At 43.3% G+C, this 25,354-nt stretch overlaps 1 protein-coding gene across 9 annotated transcripts in view; it reads left to right on the top strand.

Moving 5' to 3' along the window:
- The window catches only part of SYNE2 (spectrin repeat containing nuclear envelope protein 2), a 1,823,309-nt gene that overhangs the window by 1,783,675 nt on the left and 14,280 nt on the right, over window positions 1-25,354 (top strand). For all 9 annotated transcript variants that reach the window (XM_069207355.1, XM_069207357.1, XM_069207362.1 and 6 more), the window contains 2 exons: window positions 8,721-8,810; window positions 25,179-25,225. In XM_069207355.1, coding sequence (XP_069063456.1) covers window positions 8,721-8,810; window positions 25,179-25,225 — 137 coding nt within the window. The remainder of the gene's footprint in view (window positions 1-8,720; window positions 8,811-25,178; window positions 25,226-25,354) is intronic.

Here is a 25,354-nt window from a genome sequence, read left to right as displayed (position 1 = left end):
TCATCCATTACACGCATCCCCAAAAGATGTAGTGGGATACTTACTACACTTACAAAAGTCAAATCTAGCCTTCTCTTCCATAAAAATACACCTTTTCAACATCTACATGATATCTTTACCAGAACTGATCAATGATTTCCATCTCACATGCTACAACTATGCAGATGACACACAGATACTACTTAAATTAGAAGACCCCAATTATGACCCTCTGTGCGTCTGGCCTGACTATCTTGGACCACCTCCTCAATTATTCAAGGAAGTTAAAAACCTAGGAATCACCATGGATTCCAAGTTAACTATGAATGCCCAAGTAGACAAATTAGCACGCACAAGCTTCATCACCTTAAAGACTTTACGACGCATCTTCCCCCACCTCGGATTTCCACACAAGGTGCAAGCTACTATCTCGCTTGTACTATCCAAACTGGATTATGCCAATAGCTTCTACCATGGATCATCTCTATCTGTTATGAAAAAAACTACAACGTATCCAGAATTCCGCAGCCAGGCTACTACTACATATAAAGCAGCAAGCCCACATCTCCCCTGCCGTTGCCAGAAGATGCACTTTCAAGCTGCTTTGTATCACCCACAAAGCTATACATGGAACAGGACTGCTTTTTATCAGAAAGAAACTTACCAAATACATCCAACAAAGAACCCTCCGCTCAAGATTGGCACCCCGCCTTAGAACACCACCATACAAGAAAAAGACTATAGGTGGTACATCCATCTCCGTCCAAGCAGCCAAACTATGGAATTCATTACCCCCAACTATAAGAGCCACAGATAACTTTCTTGTCTTCAGAAAACTACTCAAGAGTTGGCTCTTTCCTTCATAACCACCTTTTTCAAACAACTATGAACTGCATATGCCTATGTGGATAAATATTTTTTTCAGATTATATGTATATTTCTATTTATTTATAGATTCTTTGGAAAATATGTATTGCTACTATGTCATAACAATAAAATACACACACACTCTTTAAACCTGTCTGACTAAGTATTTTTTACCCATGATTCTAATTATGTATTGTATGTGCATGTGTGTGTATTCGTGTGTGTGTGTGTGTGTGTGTATATATATATATATATATATATATATATATATATATATATATATATATATATATGTATGTGTATATGTTGTTTCTGTGCTTGGCATGTTCGTGGATCATTGCATGGCTCCTGGTTCTTTGGGTTGTTATACTAGATATCTATGAATTCCTGCTCTCATCTTATCACACTTTTCTACTCATCACTCTTATGTCATGTCTCTATCAAACTATCCTCCATTCTCACTCTGACTCATCCCAAATCCCTTCTACCACTTTCATCTCCTAAATATCTCTGTCTAAGCTCTTCCCTCCACCTCCACATCTAACTCACCAAACCTCACTCTACCTCTGTGACCTCCCACACAACCCTACTAAATTCTCCTGCATTCATCTCACCCTGCTACTATGCTCTCCCTAACCCTTCCACATACTCTTCCCTCTCCGCCCCCCTTTACTCATCCCAAGCCTTTGGGTTGAGTAAATGAAGGATATACTCCTAATTAACACTTCTGGATTTCTTTCCTCCTCCACCCCTCCATTACTCCAGTCAATCTAACTAACAAACTCTCATATCCGCGGCTCAAATTAACTCATAATAATACTAAAACTGTACTCATTATTTAATGATACTAATCCATCACTAATTCTTGTTGGGTTCCAGAGTAGCGTGCTACTCATCGAAAAGCGCTTCGACGCCTCGTCAGGGGTAGTAAGCGCTATATAAATACGATTACAATACAATACAATACAAATGGAAAAGATTTGTTTGCTACTGCCATAATAATCAAGTTAAACCATTACATGCATCTCCAAAGGATATAGTGGGATACTTGCTACATTTACAAAAATCAAATCTAGCCTTCTCTTCCATAAAGATACACCTCGCAGCAATATCTGCATACCTGCAAATTACCTATTCAACTTCACTATTTAGGATACCTGTCATTAAAGCGTTTATGGAAGGCCTGAAAAGAATTATACCACCAAGAATACCACCTGTTCCTTCATGGAACCTCAACATCGTCTTAACAAGACTCATGGGCCCACCTTTTGAACCCATGCACTCTTGCGAAATGCAATTCTTAACGTGGAAGGTTGCATTTCTCATTGCCATCACATCTTTAAGAAGAGTAAGTGAAATTCAGGCGTTTACTATACAAGAACCTTTTATTCAAATACACAAAAATAAGGTAGTCCTAAGAACCAATCCAAAATGTTTACCAAAAGTTATTTCACCGTTCCACTTAAATCAAACGGTAAAACTACCAGTGTTCTTCCCACAGCCAGACTCAGTAGCTGAAAGGGCACTACATACATTAGACATCAGAAGAGCACTAATGTACTACATTGACAGAACAAAAGAAATTAGGAAAACAAACCAACTGTTTATTGCATTTCAAAAACCTCATACAGGAAACCCAATATCAAAACAAGGTATAGCCAGATGGATAGTTAAGTGCATCCAAACCTGCTACCTTAAAGCAAAGAGAGAACTGCCCATTACACCAAGGGCACATTCAACCAGAAAGAAAGGCGCTACCATGGCCTTCCTAGGAAACATTCCAATGAACGAGATATGTAAGGCAGCCACATGGTCTACGCCTCACACATTTACTAAGCACTACTGTGTAGATGTGCTATCCGCACAACAAGCCACAGTAGGTCAAGCCGTACTAAGAACTTTATTTCAGACTACTTCCACTCCTACAGGCTGAGCCACCGCTTTTGGGGAGATAACTGCTTACTAGTCTATGCACAACATGTGTATCTGCAGCTACACATGCCACCGAACTGAAAATGTCACTTACCCAGTGTACATCTGTTCGTGGCATTAGTCGCTGCAGATTCACATGTGCCCACCCGCCTCCCCAGGAGCCTGTAGCCGTTTGGAAGTTATCTTCAACATTTGTACATTTGTAAATATATTACTTAAACCTTAGTTGGTACATACTTATTCATTCCATTGCATGGGCACTATTACTAACATACACAACTCCTACCTCACCCTCTGCGGGGAAAACAATCTAACATGGAGTCGACGCACATGCGCAATGGAACAAAGGAGGAGGAGTCCCTCGGTCTCGGGACTCGAAAAGACTTCTTCGAACAAAAACAACTTGTAACACTCCGACCCAACACCAGACGGCGGACTATGCACAACATGTGAATCTGCAGCGACTAATGCCACGAACAGATGTACACTGGGTAAGTGACATTTTCAATATATATATATATATAAATAAATAAATATATATATTTGTTCGATGGCATTTGTAGCTGTAGATACACATGCTCTGCATACTCCTGCCATCTAGTGTTTGGTCCAGAGTGTTGCAAGTTGTTTTTCCTCAAAGAAGTATTTTCAAGTCACTGGATCAAGTGACAACTCCTTCTCGGTGATGCTGCACATGGGCATCGAGTCCCTTGTTAGATTGTTTTGTGTCCGCCGTCTGGTTCGGACGTGTGTATCTTCCCTCCATGTTCGGCTTGCTCCAGGTTTAAACTTTTCTACATTATTGTTCTCTCGATCGCAAAATTCCACCTTTGCGTTTGTTGTTTCCAATCGTCGGGCCAAGTACCGACCGAATGCCTTTCGGGGCGATCACGCCCGTTTTCGGGCCTGCCTCCAGGTGGGCCCAAAGACAATGCTGAGCTGATGGTCTTAGTTCCTTCATCCGAGCTATTTCCAGCAAACCTTCAGCACCAAGCACCTTGACTCCGAGCCGACCAGCCTCAGCAGCTGCTAAGTATCAACAAAGGGTCACCGACTGAAACCATCAGTGCCGAAAACAAGAGAGCCAACTCCTTTGGAGCACATCGACTCAAGTCAGTCATCCATTATGCCATCTCCAATTGAGCCTATATTGGAAAATATGGATGCTAAACAGCACTGCCTCCATATCAAGGAATGTACAGGGTGTATTATTGCTTTCACCCTTGTCACTTTCAAGAAGAATATATCCTTCCGAGAGGCTTTGCACACTTCTCCACCTCCAAAAAAAGGCCTCTATGGACAAGGCTATAAATACTTCACCTAAGCCTTTGTCTCCTCCTCCTGCTGAACCACCTTCTGCACCACCTCCACTTCTTGCTTCTCTTTCCCCTCCTCATTCTCCAGCCTCTTACTGCCAGAGACCTTAGGGCTCACCTTTATATAAAGGGGACGATTTGGCTGGAAGACATCATGACCAGGACCCATGGGATTCATATGACCTCCATCCCATGATAAATACGGACCCAGATTTGTACCCTGTAAGCCATTCCCTGCCAGAGGACTCTACTAGTTATCAGCAGGTCTTAGCAAGGGCATCTGCCTTTCATAATATTCAGGTCCTTAGGGATCCATTAGAACAGGATTTTCTCTTTGACACCTTAACTACCGCAAGTAGGGATACCAAGTTCCTTCCTATGCTCTCTGATATGATTTGTCATGCAGATGATATCTTTAAGGAGCCAGTCCGCTCTAGAATTAGCACCCCTAGAGCGGATAAAAAGTATAAACCTGCTCCTTCTGATCCACTATATGTCAGGTCTCGGGTCCCACCAGATTCTATAGTGGCCACTCCTCAAGAAAGAAAGCCAACAGCCAGGCCACAAGGGGTGCATTGCCAATTCACAGGCCTTGTTATCAAGTTATGATTGGGCTCACTGAGAGGAAATGGAGGAGCTCCTCCAAAATCTCCTGGATGAACACTGCAAACAAGGCCAGCAAATTGTTACAGAAGGACAAGTAATCTCCAAGAATTTTATCTGTTGTGCCCTAGATGCCGCAAACACAGCTTCTCGCAGTATAAACACTAGGATACTGTTGAGGAGTCATGCCTGGCTTAGATGTTCTGCCTTCAAGCCAGAGGTGTTATTTAAGACTGAAAGGTGTGTACACTTCCTACCGATGCTCAGGAGCGTGATAAAGTACACAGCAGATCATTTCAAACAGACAGTTAAGGTCCGGGTGGTCACATCCAAAGTGGAGCGAATATGCAAGCGGGCTCTTGATGACACTATCTCTGTCAGGGGCCATATACCTCTGTACTCATTTATTGTCCACATAGCTTGCAAAAGAGCATTCATATAAGGTACAGGAGATCCACTGCCCTCCGTCAAAACTGCAAAATTGACACAGCTGGAAAGCATGTTGCTCTGAGGGTGGCAACACAGTGGTGTAAAGCCAGTTCTGTTGAACTCCTCCCAAGGTGTGACAGATACCACTGGGAGGAGACGGAGCAGGTAGTCAGTCATCATCCTGAGACACACCTCAAACTCAGCAGGGGGGGTAGTGCAGGATAGAAAGATCATCTTGAAAGCCAACATCTGCTGCACTCTAAACACAGCTGAATTTACAATGCCTCCAGGGAAGTGAAAACCAGCATCATCCCCTGTAGGCGTGCATGGCTGAAGTTCTCTGAGTTCATTGCAGAGGCCCAACATCATGTCCTTTAATGGTGAACAACTCTTCTGACTTCAGGTGGACACAATGTTGGAAGAGATAAAATAAATACTGATGCTGCAGAAGCCATGGAAGCCCTCCAAACGCAGCCCGTCAGGCCTGGGCTTCATGCTAGCAGACAGGAGGGAATGCAAAAGCTGCAACAACACTGCAGCATTCCAGGGTTCAGCATTAGCCTTTCCAGGAGAGACGGGTCCAGGATCCCTATACCTAAGAAGATTTCTGGGGCAATGGTCAAGTATACAGTAGAGGCTGCACTGGAAAGGGCTCCTCTGCCACCAAGCAGTGAATTCCCTACCAATCCTCCAGATCATACAACACCCTTTATCGAGGAATAGGGTTACATTTTCCCCAGTGGGAAGGAAATGACCTCAGATAAGTGGGTCCTGGCCATAGTACATAAAGGGTACTGCTCGGGGTTACACACAACCAACTATCCCATCTTACCGTCATGTAATCCTCTGGCAGTAGCCCCAGCTGGTGCAAGAGGAAGTACAAGTGTTTCTCAGCAAAGGTACCATTGAAATGGTTTCCCCTAAACCTGGGTCACAGGGTGTAATCCTGGAACTTCCTCATCCAAAGGAGGAGGTTAGCTTGCAGCTTATCCTCAACCTCGGGCTACTAAACCACTACATCCTGTTGGAGTATTCCAAGGTGGCAACCCTGTAGGACATCATTCCACTACTATGCATAGAAAATCACATGGTGACACTCAATCTTAAGAATGTCTACTCTCCTCTCTGTTCATTCTGCACACCACTGCTAGCTGACATTTATGGTAAGTGGGCCACAGCACGAATTTCTTTGGGGTCAGAACAACCTCAAGGCGGTGGTCTCAGCACATCTTCGCCGAAATCCATTCATGTCTTTCCCTATCTAGATAGTTAGCTAACAAAGAGCAGCAGCCATCAGCACCGCCTAGCACACATTCAGGTTGCCATGTCATTCCTGCAAATGCTACAATTTACAGTTACTGCCAAAAAGTCCTATCTCTGCCTTCAGCAAATTCAGTGCTTCTTTATGGGCATTTATAAACTCTGACACGCAAAGCTTATACCAAAGGCTGCTTCCTATTTTTCTTTCATAGTTTTTCTTAACAGTGAGACTGATTTTAAAAGTGTTCAGCATGATCGCCATAATTCACAAGCTTGGCTGCAAACATGTCCACTTTAGAAGTGTCTGTCAAGGCAGTGGTCACAAGTAATGGGTCAGTTGTCTAGTGTTCATAGAACCCAGAGTTCAAAAAAGTCTTAAATGATGGAACAACAAGAACTTGTTATTGGGCAGACTGTGTCTGGATCCTCAGCCACAGGTGAGCATTGCCACAGAGGCCATACTTATAGGATGGCTTGCACCTCTAAATGACATTACTGTTCAGGGTACCTGGAAGTAGGAACAACCAAGGAGTCATACCAACTATTTAGAACTAACAATGGTCCAGTTGACGCTCAGAGCATTTTATACTCTTATTTGATTTAAGACAGTCCTAATGAGAACAGACAACATGACTCCCAGGCAGGTTTCCATGACATTCATTCACATCATGCAGATGTGGACAAGGCAGCCTTAGTACTCAGTGCCATTGGAAATGTCTATCCACCCATGCAACTAGTTTCCTTTCAGAGCATACCTCTTAACTCAACTTCAGGGCCAAATACTACATCATACTCTCAGGGAAATTAACCTTGGGATTTGGCAACTTAGGTCTTAGAGTTTGGCTATTTAGGGTTACCGATGGAGTGTATGCACATTTTGCACGAGACTTGCAAATAATGCAAGCTTGTAATACACAAACTAACAAAACCCCTAAAAGTGTTGGTTCAAAACATAATATGCTATTTGTTAAACCTTCGAAATGCAGGCTTGGCAGACACATCCGTTAGGCTTCATTGTGCAGCAGTTTCTGGTTACATTAAAAAAAGTCGACATACAGCCTTATTCAAAATCCCAGCCATTCCTCCAGTGACATCAGTTCCAATGTGGGATTTCAATATCATCCTCAGTGAACTCATAGTAACTCTGTTTCAGCCATTCATTTCTTGTGAAAGGCAATATCTTTCTCGGAAGGTAACATCCTTGGAGGTGCTCATTTTCATTCACAGGCAAAGTGAGTTGCAAGTTTTCACAGTAGAGGGTCGTTTTATCCAGGTTCACAAGGATTGAGTTGTCCTGAAGTGAAATTCTTACTTTCTTACAAAGATGGTCTGCCTAGTTCATGCCAGTGAAACCACTGATTTATCAATGTTTTTCCATACCTTGACACAGTGGATGAAAGAATATTACCCAGATTAGATGTCAAAAGGATTCTAATGTATTATATTGGTCAGACTAAGGGCATGATTTAGATCCTGGTGGGGGGAATATTCCATCACAAACATGGATGATATCCCATCTGCCATATTACGATCTCCATAGGATATAATATGATCATAATACAACAGACGGGATGTCCGTCACATTTGAGATGGAGTAATCCCCTCTGCCAGGATCTAAATTCAGGCCTTAAATCCATTCACCAAACGAAGCAACTCTCTGTTCCATTTGCAGGACCCCACTACATGGTCGACACCACAAGCTTTCACCAGTTATTCCTATGTGGCCATTTTGGCCCAGCAAGAAGCACAAGCTGGTCAAGAGGTACTTAAAAGTTTATTCCAAGCATCTTCTTTATTTGCTCGACAGCCACTGCTTTAGGCGGAGTGCACTTTCTTAACAGACCATGAAGAACATGCGACCTACAGCAACTGTAACTATCAGTTGGTATCTTGTAGTGCTGTAGATTCACATGCACCCTCCAGGCTCCTTGAATGCAAGGTCATGCTTCCAAAGTTTTTATGTTACATACTTACATTTTTATTCACAGTGCACCTGTATACCTCTACTGTTCTGCACCTTTTTACTCCAGTTATCTTACTTACCTACTGGGGGTGAGCAGGGGTGGGTTAATCTGATTTGTAATCCCTTTTCTGGTGATCTGTGGGTTTCGGGACGGTTCTAGAGTTATTTTGAAACCAAAACCTATACTTCTCAAAAAAACAGTTCCAAAACGTTGTGCCCAACACTAGATGGCAAGTTTGTGCAAAGCATGTGACTCCACAGCACTACAAGCTACAGACTGATAGTTACAGCGTAAATAACATTTTCCTATCTGTATTTAAAGTAGTTTGGTCTTTTTTCTATTTTCTCTAACATTGTTAATTACATTTCAGGACACACATACTTTTGCTACATTGGATGAAATAGATTCCGACAGTCACTTTTCTACAGTTGCTGCCACTCCTCCTCTTCGTGAGAAGAAGGTAAAATGAATATGTCATTGACTCTGTCATTTTGCTATGCTGTTAGTGTAGAAATGCCTTTATATGAGTAATGATTCCTCATAGAAATTAACTCTCAAATATTAAATGTTCTTGGATGAAATATTTGACTATGAGACCTGGGCATTAGCCTGCTTAGAACCTCTTAACTGAATTGAAAATTACCACAGCATAGGATATGCTACCCACTCATCACAGGTTTGTGCTTTCTGTAATGGGGACCAATTCAGTTCTTGATAAAGCTACAAATAGACACCAATTGTTTTTGATACCTCGCGCTGAGAGGAGTGGAGGAATTGGTACTACTAGGGAGAGCCAAATGTCCCAAACTACAGGAACATGCTTTTTCTCCTATGTTGGCAATTAAAGAGAGGTCAACTGCACCACAGTTCCATTCTTCCTTTTGAATTATGGCTGGAGACAGCATTTCATAGAGCCTGTGACCTAGAAAAAGATGCCATTATGGTCTACTCTGCTTAATCTTAGATTATTGTAAGTGCTATTTTTCAGTCATTGATGGTTGTAACTGACACACATGAGGTTTGTAGTTTTATGTTGCCCAGTTGCAAATCATTATTGTAAGGGTCTCTCAGCAAGTCCAGTTCATAAGAGGCAGCATATACAGGGCCACCAGTTTCCCTAGCTGCTCGTTAGAGACCCCTTCCATATTGATGTTTCTCCTGCGAAGTCTGGTGTCAATCCGATGGGGGCACTCACAGAGTCCCATCATGGGTGTTCCCAGCTCCATTATCCTAGACCTTCAGAAGCCCTGCTGCCACCTGCATTACTTCCGACTTTGCAGTACCAATGCTGTTACTCAGAACAGCATGCTACCCAGGTTCCCTCCTGTTTCACCGCAGGCTGGGACAGATAACCACAGATAAAATTCAAGAATTGTAAAATCGAATGTTGACAACAAATTAAAACAGCAAGCATTAATTCTAGCATGCATTTGGCGTTTTAGGTCTCTCTAGTGACTGTGTTCACTCTTTCAAATAGTTCTAGTCATCTAAACTAATCAGCATCGTGGTCCATCCCTTTAGGCATGGGGGGTTTCATTCATCAGCTCCTGTATTAGGCATTGGTTGATTGTACTTGTCATTCGTAATGATTGGAGCTTTTTCATTGTACAACCACAATAGGAAATCTAAGCTCCGGGGAAATGACAGAATTTCTTGACAGGCTTGTGTCTCTAAAAAGCCAGTTGGACGGACAGGGAACATTACATGCCGTTGCACCTCTAAATTGATCGGTAGGATTAGGATGAAGCCATTCACATATGTTGTGGAGTAGAATCAGTCACATGCTAGACACACCTAAAGGTCAGGTGAGGTGGTGTCATATGTCGGTCGGTGTAGCTTGGTGGGCAGATAGGGCTGAGCAAGAGTCAATCACTCTTGGCCACTTCTCTAAAAGAGCAATAGACAGAGACAGTGAGTCATGTGAGGCACACACACTCAGTCACATGCCCTGTGCACCTCTGACAAGCTAGTAGAGCTGGTTAAATGCCTCCAATTTGCTGGGCACATACTTCACAGACAGATGACAGGGACAAATGGCATACCACTGATACATTGGTTGGGCTGAGGCAAAGTCAGTTACATGTCAAGCAAGCTGAGCCTACAGGAAATCTACCGCCCATAAAAGTCTGTCCTTCTGTACTGAAAGATTAGCCTAACCCTTTAAGAAAGGCTTGTGTATGGAAGTACAGAACAACATTCAAAGAGGGATTCAACCATACACACATTTCCTAACTGTTAGAAATGGGGTTTTTGGTTGGCAGTCAGATTACCCCCTGTCCAAGCAAAAGCCCTCTCTCTAGTCAGGGTAAGTCACACACAATCCAAGATTATCCTGTGCCCACCCTCTGGTAGCTTGGCACGAGCAGTCAGGCTTAACTTAGAAGGCAATGTGTAAAGTATTTGTGCAATAAATCATACAATCCCACCATATAGCACCACAAAAATACACCACACAGTGTTTAGAAAAATATATAATATTTATCAGGATAATTGTAGGTCAAAAAGAATAAAGTTGCAATGGGAAATTGTAGAGATATCACTGAAAAGTGTCTTAAGTCTTTAGAATATAAACAAAGTCTCTTTCAAGCACAAGTACCTGGTGTAGCATGGAAAAATCTCCTCAGAGGGCCACAAAAGAAGAGGTGCGTGGAAAAAGGGTGTGTGCGTCGATTTCTTCTCAGCACACACAGACTTGCGTCGTTATTTTCCACGCAGGGAAGTCGTGCGTCGTTTTCCGGTGCGCGGACAGTCTCTTTTCGTGAATCGCGGGGATTACCAGATGTCCCGGGTCTGTGCGTGGATTTTCCTGCTTGTTTTCCGGCTGCGCGTCATTCTGTGGGGCTGTGCGTCGAAATTATGATCCCACGGCAGGCGTCGTGTCGATTTCTCCTCTAGAGGTCGGGCGGCGTTGTCCTTGCGAAGCCGTGCGTCGGATTTTCGGTCGTCCCAAGAGCGTCGCTTCGTTCAGCGTCGGTGTGCGGCGTTTTTCTCGCCGCGGAACAAGCTGTGCGTCGAAATTTTCGGTGCACGGAGCGTCCAGGCGAAAGAGGGAAGTCTTTTTGGTCCTGAGACTTCAAGGAACAGGAGGCAAGCTCTATCCAAGCCCTTGGAGAGCACTTTCACAGCCAGACAAGAGTTCAGCAAGGCAGCAGGCCAACAGCAAGGCAGCAGTCCTTTGTAGAAAGCAGACAGGTGAGTCCTTTGAGCAGCCAGGCAGTTCTTCTTGGCAGGATGTAGTTTCTGGTTCAGGTTTCTTCTCCAGCAAGTGTCTGATGAGGTAGGGCAGAGGCCCTGTTTTATACCCAAATGTGCCTTTGAAGTGGGGGAGACTTCAAAGAGTGGCTAAGAAGTGCACCAGGTCCCCTTTCAGTTCAATCCTGTCTGCCAGGGTCCCAGTAGGGGGTGTGGCAGTCCTTTGTGTGAGAGCAGGCCCTCCACCCTCCCAGCCCAGGAAGACCCATTCAAAATGCAGATGTATGCAAGTGAGGCTGAGTACCCTGTGTTTGGGGTGGGTCTGAGTGAATGCACAAGGAGCTGTCAACCAAGCCCAGCCAGATGTGGATTGTAAGGCACAGAAAGATTTAAGTGCAAATAAATGCTCACTTTCTAAAAGTGGCATTTCTAGCATAGTAATATTAAATCCGACTTCACCAGTCAGCAGATTTTGTATTACCATTCTGGCCATACTAAATATGACCTTCCTGCTCCTTTCAGATCAGCAGCTGCCACTTCAACAGTGTATGAGGGCAGCCCCAATGTTAGCCTATGAAGGGAGCAGGCCTCACAGTAGTGTAAAAACGAATTTAGGAGTTTCACACTACCAGGACATATAACTACACAGGTACATGTCCTGCCTTTTGCCCACACAGCACCCTGCTCTAGGGGTTACCTAGGGTACACATTAAGGGTGACTTATATGTAGAAAAAGGGGAGTTCCAGCCTTGGCAAGTACTTTTAAATGCCAAGTCGAGGTGGCAGTGAAACTGCACACACAGGCCTTGCAATGGCAGGCCTGAGACAAGGAAAAGGGGCTACTTAAGTGGGTGGCACAACCAGTGCTGCTGGCCCACTAGTAGCATTTAATTTACCAGCCCTATGCACATAAAGTGCACCTTACTAGGGACTTAAAAGTAAATTAATAGTCCAATCAGGTATGATTCAAGGTTACCATGTTTTAAGGGAGAGAGCATATGTACTTTAGCACTGGTTAGCAGTGGTAAAGTGCGCAGAGTCTAAAAAACAGCAAAACTGAGGTCAGAAAAAGAAAAGGAGGAAGGCAAAAAGTTTGGGGATGACCCTGTCAAAAAGCCAGGTCCAACACTAACACTCATACAGGCATCCATGCACAACTACACGCCTAATGCACACCTGTTTGTGCAAGGGAAACTTGGTGAAGCCCATGTGGTGGTCTATTTGTTTTATTTGTGTGTATGTGTGCAGTTGCAGTTCTACCTGTGCTGTTTTTGTGTGCCTGTGTGTTGGTGGGGGGGTTTGGGGGGAAAATGCACTGCTGCTGTCCATGCTTTACGTGTCACAGTGTAATATATATATATGTTCGATGGCATGTGTAGCTGAAGATACACGTGCTGTGCACTGTTCCTGCCATCTAGTGTTGGGCTCGGAGTGTTACAACTTGTTTTTCTTCGAAGAAGTCTTTTCGAGTCACGGGACCGAGTGGCTCCTCCCTTTCGGCTCCATTGCGCATGGGCGTCGACTCCATCTTAGATTGTTTTCTTTCCGCCATCGGGTTCAGACGTGTTCCTTCTCGTTCCGTATTTCGAATCGGGAAACTTAGAAAAGAATCGAAAAATCGTCGGTATTGTTTACGTTCGGCACCGGTTTAGTTTATTGTATCAGCACCGACATCAAGACCGCTTCGGCGGCCCTTCGGGGCTTCCGCACTTTGACAAGGCCTGGTCGGCCCGACCAAACCCGTTGTCCAAGACTAATGGACCGGACCCCCTTCCGTTTCTGTCCTAAGTGTCACACCAAGTATCCTTGTACAGACCAGCACTGGGTCTGTAACCTGTGTTTGTCGCCCGAACACAGAGAGGATACTTGTGAAGCTTGCCGAGCGTTTCGATCCAAGAAGACCTTAAGAGATCGACGCGCAAGACGACTACAAATGGCGTTCGACGTTGAGGAAGAAGAGAGAGAATTTCCATCCTAGAATCGGACTCGGATGAATCCGACGGTGATCGACCCTCGACGGCACAGAAAACAGTGAGTACACCTGCCCCGTCGCACACCCAGAGTCACACCAAAAAACTCAAGGCCACGGGGATGCCACCGCCAGCAGGCCATGGCTCAACCCACAGAAAAGAAGGTGACCAAATAACATCGGCACCGAAAAAGGCCAAAGATTTGCAGAAGACTTCCGACTCCGGTCGAGAATCCGGCACCGAAAAAGGTCGGCATCGAGTCGGGCAAGCCTCGAAAGAGCTTATCGGAACCGAAAATGACAATATCGTTGGGAATTTCGGTACCGAAAAAAAACGGCTTCGGAGATTAAACGCTCTTCCTACACTGAGGAACAAGGGCTTTCTTTACAGCTCAAAGAACGGCACAGATTTGAGCAAGATCTGGATTTAGAAGAATATGACCAAACACAACAAAGGTTAGAAATCCAGAATGACAGAGGGAAGATACAAACCATCCCTCCACTCAAATCTAAAAGAAAACTAGCTTTTCAAGAGAGTGAAATGCAACCGAAAGCCAAAGTGGTTAGAGACAAGTCACCACCACCACAGTTCTCACCACAACCATCCCCACTGCAATCACCACACTTGTCACCAGTGGGTACACCGATGGCGCAGTCACCCACACATACTGGGATGACTCAAGATGATGCAGATCCCTGGGATCTATACGACCCACCTATATCGGACAACAGCCCAGAGTGTTATCCAACCAAGCCTTCACCACCAGAGGACAGTACAGCATATACGCAAGTACTAGCCAGGGCAGCTACGTTCCACAACGTAACAGTGCACTCGGAACCGGTGGAGGATGACTTCCTGTTCAACACTCCGGCATCCAAGCACACATCCTACCAGACTTTACCAATGCTACCGGGCATGCTCAAACACGCACAACAGGTCTGCCAAGAGCCTGTAAAAGGGAGGGCCATCACACCAAGGGCCGAAAAGAAATATAAACCGCCCCCATCAGACCCAGTGTTTATTACCCAACAACTCCCTCCGGACTCAGTAGTTGTGGGGGCTGCAAGAAAAAGGGCGAATTCACAATCATCAGGGGATGCCCCACCCCCTTATAAAGAGAGTTGGAAATTCAATACAGCGGGGAAAAGAGTGGCATCGCAAGCAGCCAATCAATGGCGAATTGCAAACTCACAAGCCCTACTTGCACGCTACGACAGGGCGCACTGGGACGAAATGCAAGACATCATCCAGCATTTGCCCAAGGAACACCAAAAACGTGCCCAACAAGTGGTTTAAGAGGGACAGGCCATATCAAACAACCAAATACGGTCTGCCCTAAACTCTGCAGATACAGCAGCATGGACTGTAAACACAGCTGTAACAATTCGAAGGCATGCATGGCTGCGAAGTTCTGGATTCAAACCAGAAATACAACAGGCGGTACTGAATATGCCGTTTAATCAACTTCAGTTGTTTGGGCCAGAAGTGGATACCGCATCCGAGAAAATGAAAAAAGACACGGCCAAAGCCATGGGCGCGCTCTACTCTTCACAATACAGAGGAACATTTAGGAAACCACAATTTAATGGGGGTTTAGACAATAGACATCAGAACCATCAGAACTCCCAAACAAAACCCACCTACCAGTCGCAGTACCAGTGAGGGGGTTTTTGTGGTTCCTACAGAGGACAATTCCAAGAGGAAGAGGGAAATTCCAGCCCTCCAAACCAAGCCCTAGCAAACAGTGACTTCGATGTCACACTTCCCCAACACTTATCACCAGTGGGGGGGAGGCTAACCAAATACAACCACAATTGGACACACATTACCACAGACACGTGGGTCCTATCAATTATCCAACATGGTTATTGCATAGAATTCACAACATTCCCTCCAGATGTTCCACCAAAACCGCACAGATTGTCTCCACAACACTTAGACCTATTACAAATAGAGGTCCAAGCACTGCTACAAAAACAAGCCATAGAGCAAATACCCTATTACCAGAAAGGAACAGGAGTTTACTCCCTGTATTTCCTTATCCCAAAAAAAGACAAAACGCTAACGCCTATCTTAGATCTCAGAACACTGAATCTCTTCATCAAATCAGATCATTTCCACATGGTAACACTTCAGGATTTAGTTCCCTTACTTAAAAAGGGGGAATACATGACAACACTGGATCTCAAGGATTTGTATTTTCACATACCCATCCATCCATCTCACAGGAAATACCTCAGGTTTGTAATACAAGGCAAACATTATCAATTCAAAGTGCTACAGGTTGGAATAACAACAGCCCCCAGAGTATTTACAAAATGCCTAGCCGTAGTAGCAGCTCATATGAGGAGACAGCACATGCACGTACCCATATCTAGATCATTGGCTAATAAAAGCCAACACACAGCAACAATGTCAATTTCACACACAATACGTCATAGATATTCTACACAAAATAGGGTTTTCTTTAAATTACCAAAAATCACATTTACAACCATCACAAATACAACAATACTTGGGAGCAACACTCAACACACAAAGAGCAATTGCCACTCCAAGTATACAAAGAGTTCAGTCTTTTCAAAATATAAGATCAAGCATGTAACCAAACCAACAATACACGGTATGTTTTGTGATGAAACTACTAGGCATGATGTCCTCATGCATAGCTATTGTCCCAAACGCAAGGCTACACATGCAGCCCTTACAGCAGTGCCTAGCAAAACAATGGACGCAGGCACAGGGTCAACTCCAAGATCTAGTGTTGATAGACCGCCAAACACACTCTTCGCTTCAAAGGTGGAACCCTGTAAATTTAAACAAAGGGCGGCCTTTTCAAGACCCAGTGCCTCACGTCATTATCACAACAGACACTTCCATGATTGGGTGGGGAGCACACCTCAACAGTCACAGCATATAAGGTCAATGGGACAATCAACAAAAACTACTTCACTTAAATCACTTGGAACTGCTAGCGGTATTTCTAGCATTAAAAGCGTTTCAACCACTTCTAGCCCACAAACACATTCTTGTCAAGACAGACAATATGACAATAATGTATTATCTAAACAAACAAGGTGGGACACACTCGTCACAGCTGTGTCTCTTAGCACAAAACAATTGGCATTGGGCAATTCACAACAACATTTGCCTGATAGCACAATAGATACCAGACATTCAAAATCAGTTGTCCGACAATCTCAGTCGAGATCAACAACAAACTCACGAATGGGAAATACATCCCCAGATTCTACAAGATCACTTCTACCGCTGGGGGACACCAAACATAGATCTATTTGCAACAAAAGAAAACGCAAAATGCCAAAACTTCGCGTCCAGGTACCCACACCCTCAGTCCAAGGGCAATGCTCTATGGATCAGCTGGTCAGGGATATTTGCTTACGCTTTTCCCCCTCTCCCGCTCATTCCTTATCTGGTCAACAAACTGAGTCAAAACAAACACAAACTAATACTTATAGCACCAACGTGGGCTCGCCAACCGTGATACACCACACTGTTGGACCTATCTGTGGTACCTCACATCAAACTACCAAACAGACCAGATCTGTTAACACAACACAAACAACAGATCAGACACCCGAATCCAGCATCGCTCAACCTAGCAATCTGGCTCCTGAAGTCTTAGAATTTGGATATCTAAACCTTTCCCAAGAGTGTATGGAGGTCATTAAACAAGCAAGAAAACCCACAACCAGACATTGTTACGCTAACAAATGGAAAAGATTTGTTTGTTACTGCCAGGCTAATCAGATTACGCCACTAGACGCCTCCACACAAAACATTGTAAGTTATTTACTACACTTACAAAAGTCCAATCTAGCCTTTTCTTCCATTAAAATACATCTCACTGAAATATCTGCTTATCTGCAGATTAAACATACAAAATCGCTTTTTAGAATCCCAGTTATTAAAGCCTTTATGGAAGGACTAAAAAGAATCATACCCCCAAGGACACCACCAGTACCTTCGTGGAATCTTAATATTGTATTAACATGACTCATGGGCCCACCATTTGAACCCATGCATTCTTGTCAAATCCAATTTTTAACTTGGAAAGTAGCCTTTCTAATAGCCATCACTTCACTTAGAAGAGTTAGCGAAATACAGGCGTTTACTATTCAAGAACCCTTTATACAAATACATCAACATAAGGTGGTTCTCCGTACAAATCCACAATTCTTACCAAAAGTAATATCACTGTTTCATCTAAACCAAACGGTAGAACTCCCAGTCTTCTTCCCAATGCCAGACTCAGTAGCAGAAAGGGCATTACATACGTTAGACATAAAAAGAGCGCTAATGTATTATATTGACAGAACAAAACAATTTTGTAAAACAAAACAATTGTTCGTAGCTTTCCAAAAACCACATGCAGGTAACCCTATATCCAAACAGGGCATTGCCAGATGGATAGTCAAATGCATACAACCCTGTTACCTAAAAGCTAAAAGAGAATTACCCATTAATCCAAGGGCACACTCCACTAGAAAGAAAGGCGCCACAATGGCTTTTCTTGGTAATATACCAATGACAGAGATTTGTAAGGCAGCCACTTGGTCTACGCCTCATACATTTCCTAAGCATTACTGTGTAGATGTGTTAGCAGCACAACAAGCCACAGTAGGTCAGGCTGTACTAAGAACATTATTTCAGACAACTTCAACTCCTACAGGCTAACCACCGCTTTTGGGGAGATTACTGCTTTCTAGTTTATGCACAGCATATGTATCTGCAGCTACACATGCCATCGAACGGAAAATGTCACTTACCCAGTGTACATCTGTTCGTGGCATGTTGCGCTGCAGATTCACATGCGCCCTCCCACCTTCCCGGGAGCTTGTAGCCGTTTTAGTTGCATGAAAATTATAAATTGTAAATATATAAATAAATATTCCTTTACTACACAATATGTACATACAAGTATACTCCACTGCATGGGCACTTCTAGTATCCTTACTTCATCAACTCCTACCTCACCCTTTGGGGGGAAAACAATCTAAGATGGAGTCGACGCCCATGTGCAATGGAGCCGAAAGGGAGGAGTCACTCGGTCCCGTGACTCGAAAAGACTTCTTCGAAGAAAAACAACTTGTAACACTCCGAGCCCAACACTAGATGGCAGGAATAGTGCACAGCATGTGAATCTGCAGCGCAACATGCCACGAACAGATGTACACTGGGTAAGTGACATTTTCCATATATATATATGTTCGATGGCACGTGTAGCTGCAGATACACATGCTGTGCATACGGATTCCGACATCTAGTGTTGGGCTTGGAGTATTACAAGTTGTTTTTCTTCTAAGAAGTCTTTTAGAGTCACAGGATCGAGTGACTCTTCCTCTTCGGTTCCATTGCGCATGGGCATCGACTCCATTGTTAGATTGTTTTCTTCCCGCCGTCGGGTTCGGACGTATTTCTTCTTGCTCCGAGATTTCGATTTGGAAAACTTTGTAAAACCTTCGGTATTGTATCGATCACGTTAATAATCTTCCATCGACACAGCAGTACCGTCGGGAAACAACTTTGTTCGCCCTTCGGGGCGTACCCGCCGAGCACGGGCCACGCGAAGTACCCATACACAGACCTGCATCTGTTTTACAAACTCTGCCTTTCTCCAGACCATCAGGAGGAAAACTGTGAGGCCTGTACATCCTTCCGATCGAAAAAGACTCTAAGAGACAGAAGAGCAAGAAGGCTCGAAATGGCGTTGAAAAGTGGAGAACATTTCAACGTAGAAGAAGAACTATTGCAGACAGCGGTCTCAGTCCGGGATTCGGAGTCAGAGCAAGAATCTGAGGAAGACAGACCCGTCACAGCCGGCCAGCATGTGAGTACGTCTGCCCCTGCACCCTCACATAAGAAAAAACAGAAGGCCTTGGGTACGCCACTGCCGGAAGGCCATGGCTCGGCCCGAAAAAAGACCGTCGGTGACCAACCCTCCAGTTCGGCACCGAAAAAGGCCACCCCTCCGAACACCTCGGAGTCGACAAAAAGCTCCATTTCAGACTCCAGTAAACAGCAAATTTGAGAGTCGAAAATAAGAAAACCTGTTTCCAAGCCGAGACCCTCCTCATCATTTTCGATCCCGAAAAAACACATTTCGGAGCCGAAAATACGGCATATACAGAGGAGCACGGACTTTCTGAAAGACTTAAAGAAAGTCACAAAACCTCTAAGGAGGAGTCAGAGGTCGAACTAGTACTTATGGATGAGAGGCAGTCCAGGATCCACATCCATAAAGAAACAGGGAGAATTATCACAGCACCTCCTTTAAAAACAAAGAGGAAGCTCGCATTTCAGGAGTAATTGGACACTATGCAGTCCCCAGATAAAGTACCAAACCCGAAAGAGAAGCCAGCATCTCCACACCTACCTACCTCTCCTCACACCAGCCCTACACCAATGCATTCTCCAACTCATTCCTGTGACTCACAACAGGACTCTGTTGATCCATGGGATTTTTATGCCCCTGATCCCATCCCAAGCAACGATCCAGACAGCTACCCCTCTAAACCATTGCCACCTGAGGATACTACTGTATATAACCAGGTCATAGCTAGGGCTGCAGCCTATCATGGGGTTACAATGCATACAGAACCACTAGAAGAGGATTTTTATTGAACACAATATCCTCAACTCATTCTAGAAACCAATGCCTCCCAATGCTCCCAGGCATGGTAAAACATGCAGATAACATTTTTAACGAGCCGGTGAAAGCACGCATTATAACACCTAGAATCGAAAAACAGTGCAAACCTGCACCTTCTGACCCTGATTATATCACCCATCAGGTACCACCTGATTCAATTGTGGTTAGTGCTGCCAGGAAGAGAGTAAATAGTCAGTCCTCAGGAGATGCACCCCCTCCTGATAAGGAAAGCAGAAGATTTGATGCTGCGGGGAAAAGGGTTGCTTCACAAGCAGCAAACCAATGGGGAATAGCAAATTCACAAGCACTACTAGCTCGTTATGATAGAGCCCATTGGGACGAGATGCAAGATATAATACAGCATCTCCCCAAAGAACACCAAAAAAGGGCTCAACAGGTAGTGGAAGAAGGGCAAGCTATTACAAATAACCAAATAAGATCTGCCCTAGATGCAGCAGATACCGCTGCACGGAGTGTCAACACAGCAGTCACTATTGGTAGACATGCATGGCTCCGATCTTCTGGATTCAAGCCAGAAATACAACAGGCTGTGTTAAACATGCCCTTTGATAAAAAACATATTTTGGGGCCAGAAGTAGACACAGCAATAGAAAAGCTACAAAAAGACTCCGACACAGCTAAGGCAATGGGTGCACTCTATTCTACACCATATAGAGGGTCTTTTTGTAAAACTCAATTTCGAGGTAGTTTCAGAACACAGCTTTCAGAGGCATCAACCTCCCAAACAAAACCACCCTACCAAACACAGTACCACCGAGGTGGATTTAGAGGCACATATAGAGGACAATGCTCTAAAAATAGAGGAAAATTCCACACCTCTAAGCAGCCTGCAACACACCCAAAACAGTGACTTCCTTCACTACCTTCCACTCCACACCTCTCCTGTGTGGGGAAGAATACAGCAGTTCCACACACACATTGGCAAAATATCACAACAGACAACTGGGTGCTATCAATTATCCGCAATGGTTATTGCCTAGAATTAATAAACACTCCTCCAAATATTCCACCAAGGTTTCACAACCTAACCACAGAACACACAATTCTGTTACAAGAAGAGGTCCAATCTCTACTACTCACACAAGCAATAGAGTTAGTTCCATGGTCTCAGATAGGAACAGGAGTTTATTCACTACACTTTCTAATTCCCAAAAGAGATGGCACCCTCAGGCCAATATTAGACCTCAGACCCCTTCAATCTTTACATCCTGTAAGAACATTTTCACATGGTCACTTTACAGGATGTTATCCCACTGCTACAAAAAAAGATTTTATGACAGCTTTAGACCTCAAAGATGCGTATTTCCACATACCCATCCATCCTGACCACAGAAATACCTCAGGTTTGTCATTCAGGGAAAACACTACCATATAAATGTCTTTCCATATCTAAACGATTGGCTAATAAACTCATCAGTCGTACACAATGCCAAAATCATACATGGTATGTAATACAAACCTTACACACACTAGGTTTCTCAATAAACTACCAAAAATCACACCATCAACCAGCACAACTACAACCGTATTTAGGTGAAATACTAAATACTCAACAAGCCCTAGCGTATCCAATCACACAAAGGATACAAGCTTTCCAAAATCTAATTCCACAACCAAATCAACAATACACTGTAAGATTTGTCATGAAAATTCTAGGAATGATGGCATCCTGCATTGCAATTGTTCCACATGCAAGATTAAACATGCGGCCCGTACAACAGAGCCTTGCACAGCAATGGTCACAGGCACACGGTCAACTCCAAGATCTAGTGTTGATAGACCGCCAAACATATATGTCCCTTCAGTGGTGGAATTCTACCAATCTAATCAAGGGGCGGTCATTTCAAGACCCTGTGCCTCAGATCATAATTACAACAGATGCATCGATGATTGGTTGGGGAGCTCACCTAAACAATCACTACATTCAAGGACAATGGGATGTCAAACAGAAACAGCTACACATAAACCACTTGGAGTTATTAGCTGTCTTTCTAGCCCTCAAACCTTTTCAACCTCTTCTCACACAGAAGAATGTTCTTATCAAAACAGATAACATGACAACCATGTATTATCTCAACAAACAGGGAGGGACATATTCCTCCCAACTGTCCCTTCTAGCCCAAACATTTGGAAAAGTGCAATCCACAACCAAATTCATCTATTAGCACAGTACATCCCAGGGATAGACAATCAGTTGGCAGATATTCTCAGCAGAAATCACCAACAAACTCATGAACGGGAGATTCATCCTCATGTACTTCAAAAGTACTTTCAAAAGTGGGGAACACCAAACATAGACCTGTTCGTAATAAGCAAAAACACAAAATGTCAAAACTTCACATCCAGACACCCACATCCCCTATCCAAGGGCAATGCTCTATGGATCAATTGGTAAGGGATATTTTTGTACGCTTCTCACCCTCTCCCACTCCTTCCATTTCTAGTCAACAAGTTGCGTCAAAGTTTACTCAGCATGATACTCATAGCACCAACATGGGCATGTCAGCCGTGGTACACAACATTACTAGATCTATCTGTACTACCACACTCCAAACCCCCATGCAGACCAGATCTGTTGACACAAAACAGAGGTCAAATCAGCCATCCAAATCCCTAAGCTCTCAATCTAGCAATTTGGCTCCTGAGGTAATAGAATTTGGATATTTACAACTCCCATCAAAATGTATGGAAGTTATTAAACAAGCAAGAAAACTCACTACTAGACAGTGCTATGCAAACAAATGGAAAAGCTTTGTATATTACTGGCAATCTAAAAATATAGACCCTCTTATAGGATCAATACAAGATATTGTATGCTATTTACTTCATTTACAAAAATCAAATTTAGCATTTTGTTCAATAAAAATACATCTTACTGCAATTTCTGCATATTTACAAAATATACAACCTAGCTCTTTACTTAGAGTTCCTGTCATTAAAGCTTTCATGGAAGGCTTAAAACGCATCATTCCACCCAGAACACCACCAGTTCCATCTTGGAATCTAAGAATGTAGTGCTTTCAAGACTTAAGGGTCCACCATTTGAGCCAATGCACTTGTGTCAAATTCAATTTCTAACATGGAAAGCCGCCTTGCTAGTGGCAATTACCTCTTTAAGAAGAGTAAGTGAAATCCAAGCCTTTACTCTTGAGGAACCTTTCTTCCAAGTACACAAACATAAAGTTGCACTAAGAACAAATCCAAAGTTTCAACCAAACGTTGTATCACCATTTCATATTAATCAAACAGTGGAACTGCCAGTCTTCTTTCCACAGCCAGATTATTTGGCAGAAAGAGCTCTAGATACATTAGACATCAAAAGAGCTTTAATGTACTATGTAGACAGAACTAAACCATTTAGAAAGACTAAACAACTCTTTGTAGCTTTCCAACAACCACACAGGCTATCCTATATCAAAACAAGGTTTAGCAAGATGGATTGTAAAGTGCATCCAAACATGCTATATCAAAGCAAAAAGACAGCTTTTAATTACTCCCAAAGCACATTCTACATGAAAGAAAGGTGCAACAATGGCTTTTTTAGGGAACATACCAATAGCTGAGATATGTAAAGCAGCTACATGGTCAACACCCCATACATTCACCAAACACTACTGTGTAGACGTATTATCACAACAACAAGCCACAGTAGGTCAAGCTGTTCTAAGAATATTATTTCAAACAACTTCAACAGGCTAGCCACCGCTATTTTTTGAGAGGGCAAACTCCTTTGTAGTCCATGCACAGCATGTGTATCTGCAGCTACACATGCCATCGAATGGAAAATGTCAGTTACCCAGTGTACATCTGTTCATGGCATGTTCTGCTGCAGATTCCCATGCACCCTCCCTCCCCGGAAACCTGTAGTTGTTTAAGTTAACACATTTGTACATACATTTACACTTGCATGGACATCTCTTACTTTATACCTATAAACTCCATCACTCCTTCCTTTACCCTCTGTGGGAAAACAATCTAACAATGGAGTCGATGTCCATGCGCAAAGGAACCGAAGAGGAGGAGTCACTCGATCCCGTGACTCTAAAAGACTTCTTCGAAGAAAAACAACTTGTAACGCTCCAAGCCCAACACTAGATGTCAGAATCCATATGTGCATAGATGGCAGGACCTGTGCATAGCATGTGAATCTGCAGCGGAACATGCCACGAACAGATGTACACTGGGTAAGTGACATTTTCCATATAGTTATATGTGTGTGTTAGATAATTCCATTTCTTGTTGGCAGCCTACAACACCAGCACAATGCTCTGGGATGCATATGGTGCTCATATGTGCATGGAAATATGTCATGAGTGCCTACATGGTAGCTGGGATAGCTTTAAAAAGAACAAATCAACAGAGGACAAAGCACATCCATCAGGACTAACTTTTGATGAACATTGTGAATTGGGTCATCCGTTGATCTCTTTATCACTTGAAAGTCTGTTTGGTGCTTGTTGACATTGTATACCTTAGCATTACATAATGGTAACGTACATTTGGAAGACGTTATTGATACCTACTTTGAACTGTAGGTGGGAAAAATGTGTACCTTGGCAGAAAAGGTTAAATTGTTGTTGTGCTCCCTGGAATATAGTATTGTGCATTCTGCTTGATTTTATTCCACTGGTGCTGTGACACCCTTGTGAGTCTGCTTAACATGCTAATCACTCTCTGGATGGAGATTTGACACCTTAATTTCTTCAGAAAATACAGTGATCTGTTCTTAAAAATTGTGAAACGTACAAAAGGCAGGCGTTATCTGCATTCATTTGTTTTGTTCCTTCTACCATAGCAGAGCGTTGCACCAATAGCTATTTTAAAGCATAGACAAACAATTACCAATGCTAGCAATGTATTACAAATACATGACAAAACATCAATTTGCTTTATTGATTTTATATTGTTATACAAATGCAATAACATTTCTAAAAATATTTCCTCTCTAACAAGAAATCTTTTTCGTCAACAGATTGAAAAAGAAAAACTTTCACAAGGGAAGAATTGGGATCACAGCAGGTAAACATTTCTATTTTTTGGTTCTCATTTGTGAACAAGTAATTTGGCGAAGAGGAAAAATAAGGAAATGCCATTTCTTTATATGTTGAGCAAAGTTGTTTCTTTTAGTAGATTGTCCAGTGGTCATAA

This window comes from Pleurodeles waltl, chromosome 9 (assembly GCF_031143425.1).
Source record: "Pleurodeles waltl isolate 20211129_DDA chromosome 9, aPleWal1.hap1.20221129, whole genome shotgun sequence".
Taxonomy (NCBI): Eukaryota; Metazoa; Chordata; class Amphibia; order Caudata; family Salamandridae; genus Pleurodeles; species Pleurodeles waltl.
The sequence above is the reverse complement of the archived record's forward strand: the minus strand, read 5'-3'. Positions and strand labels throughout refer to the sequence as shown.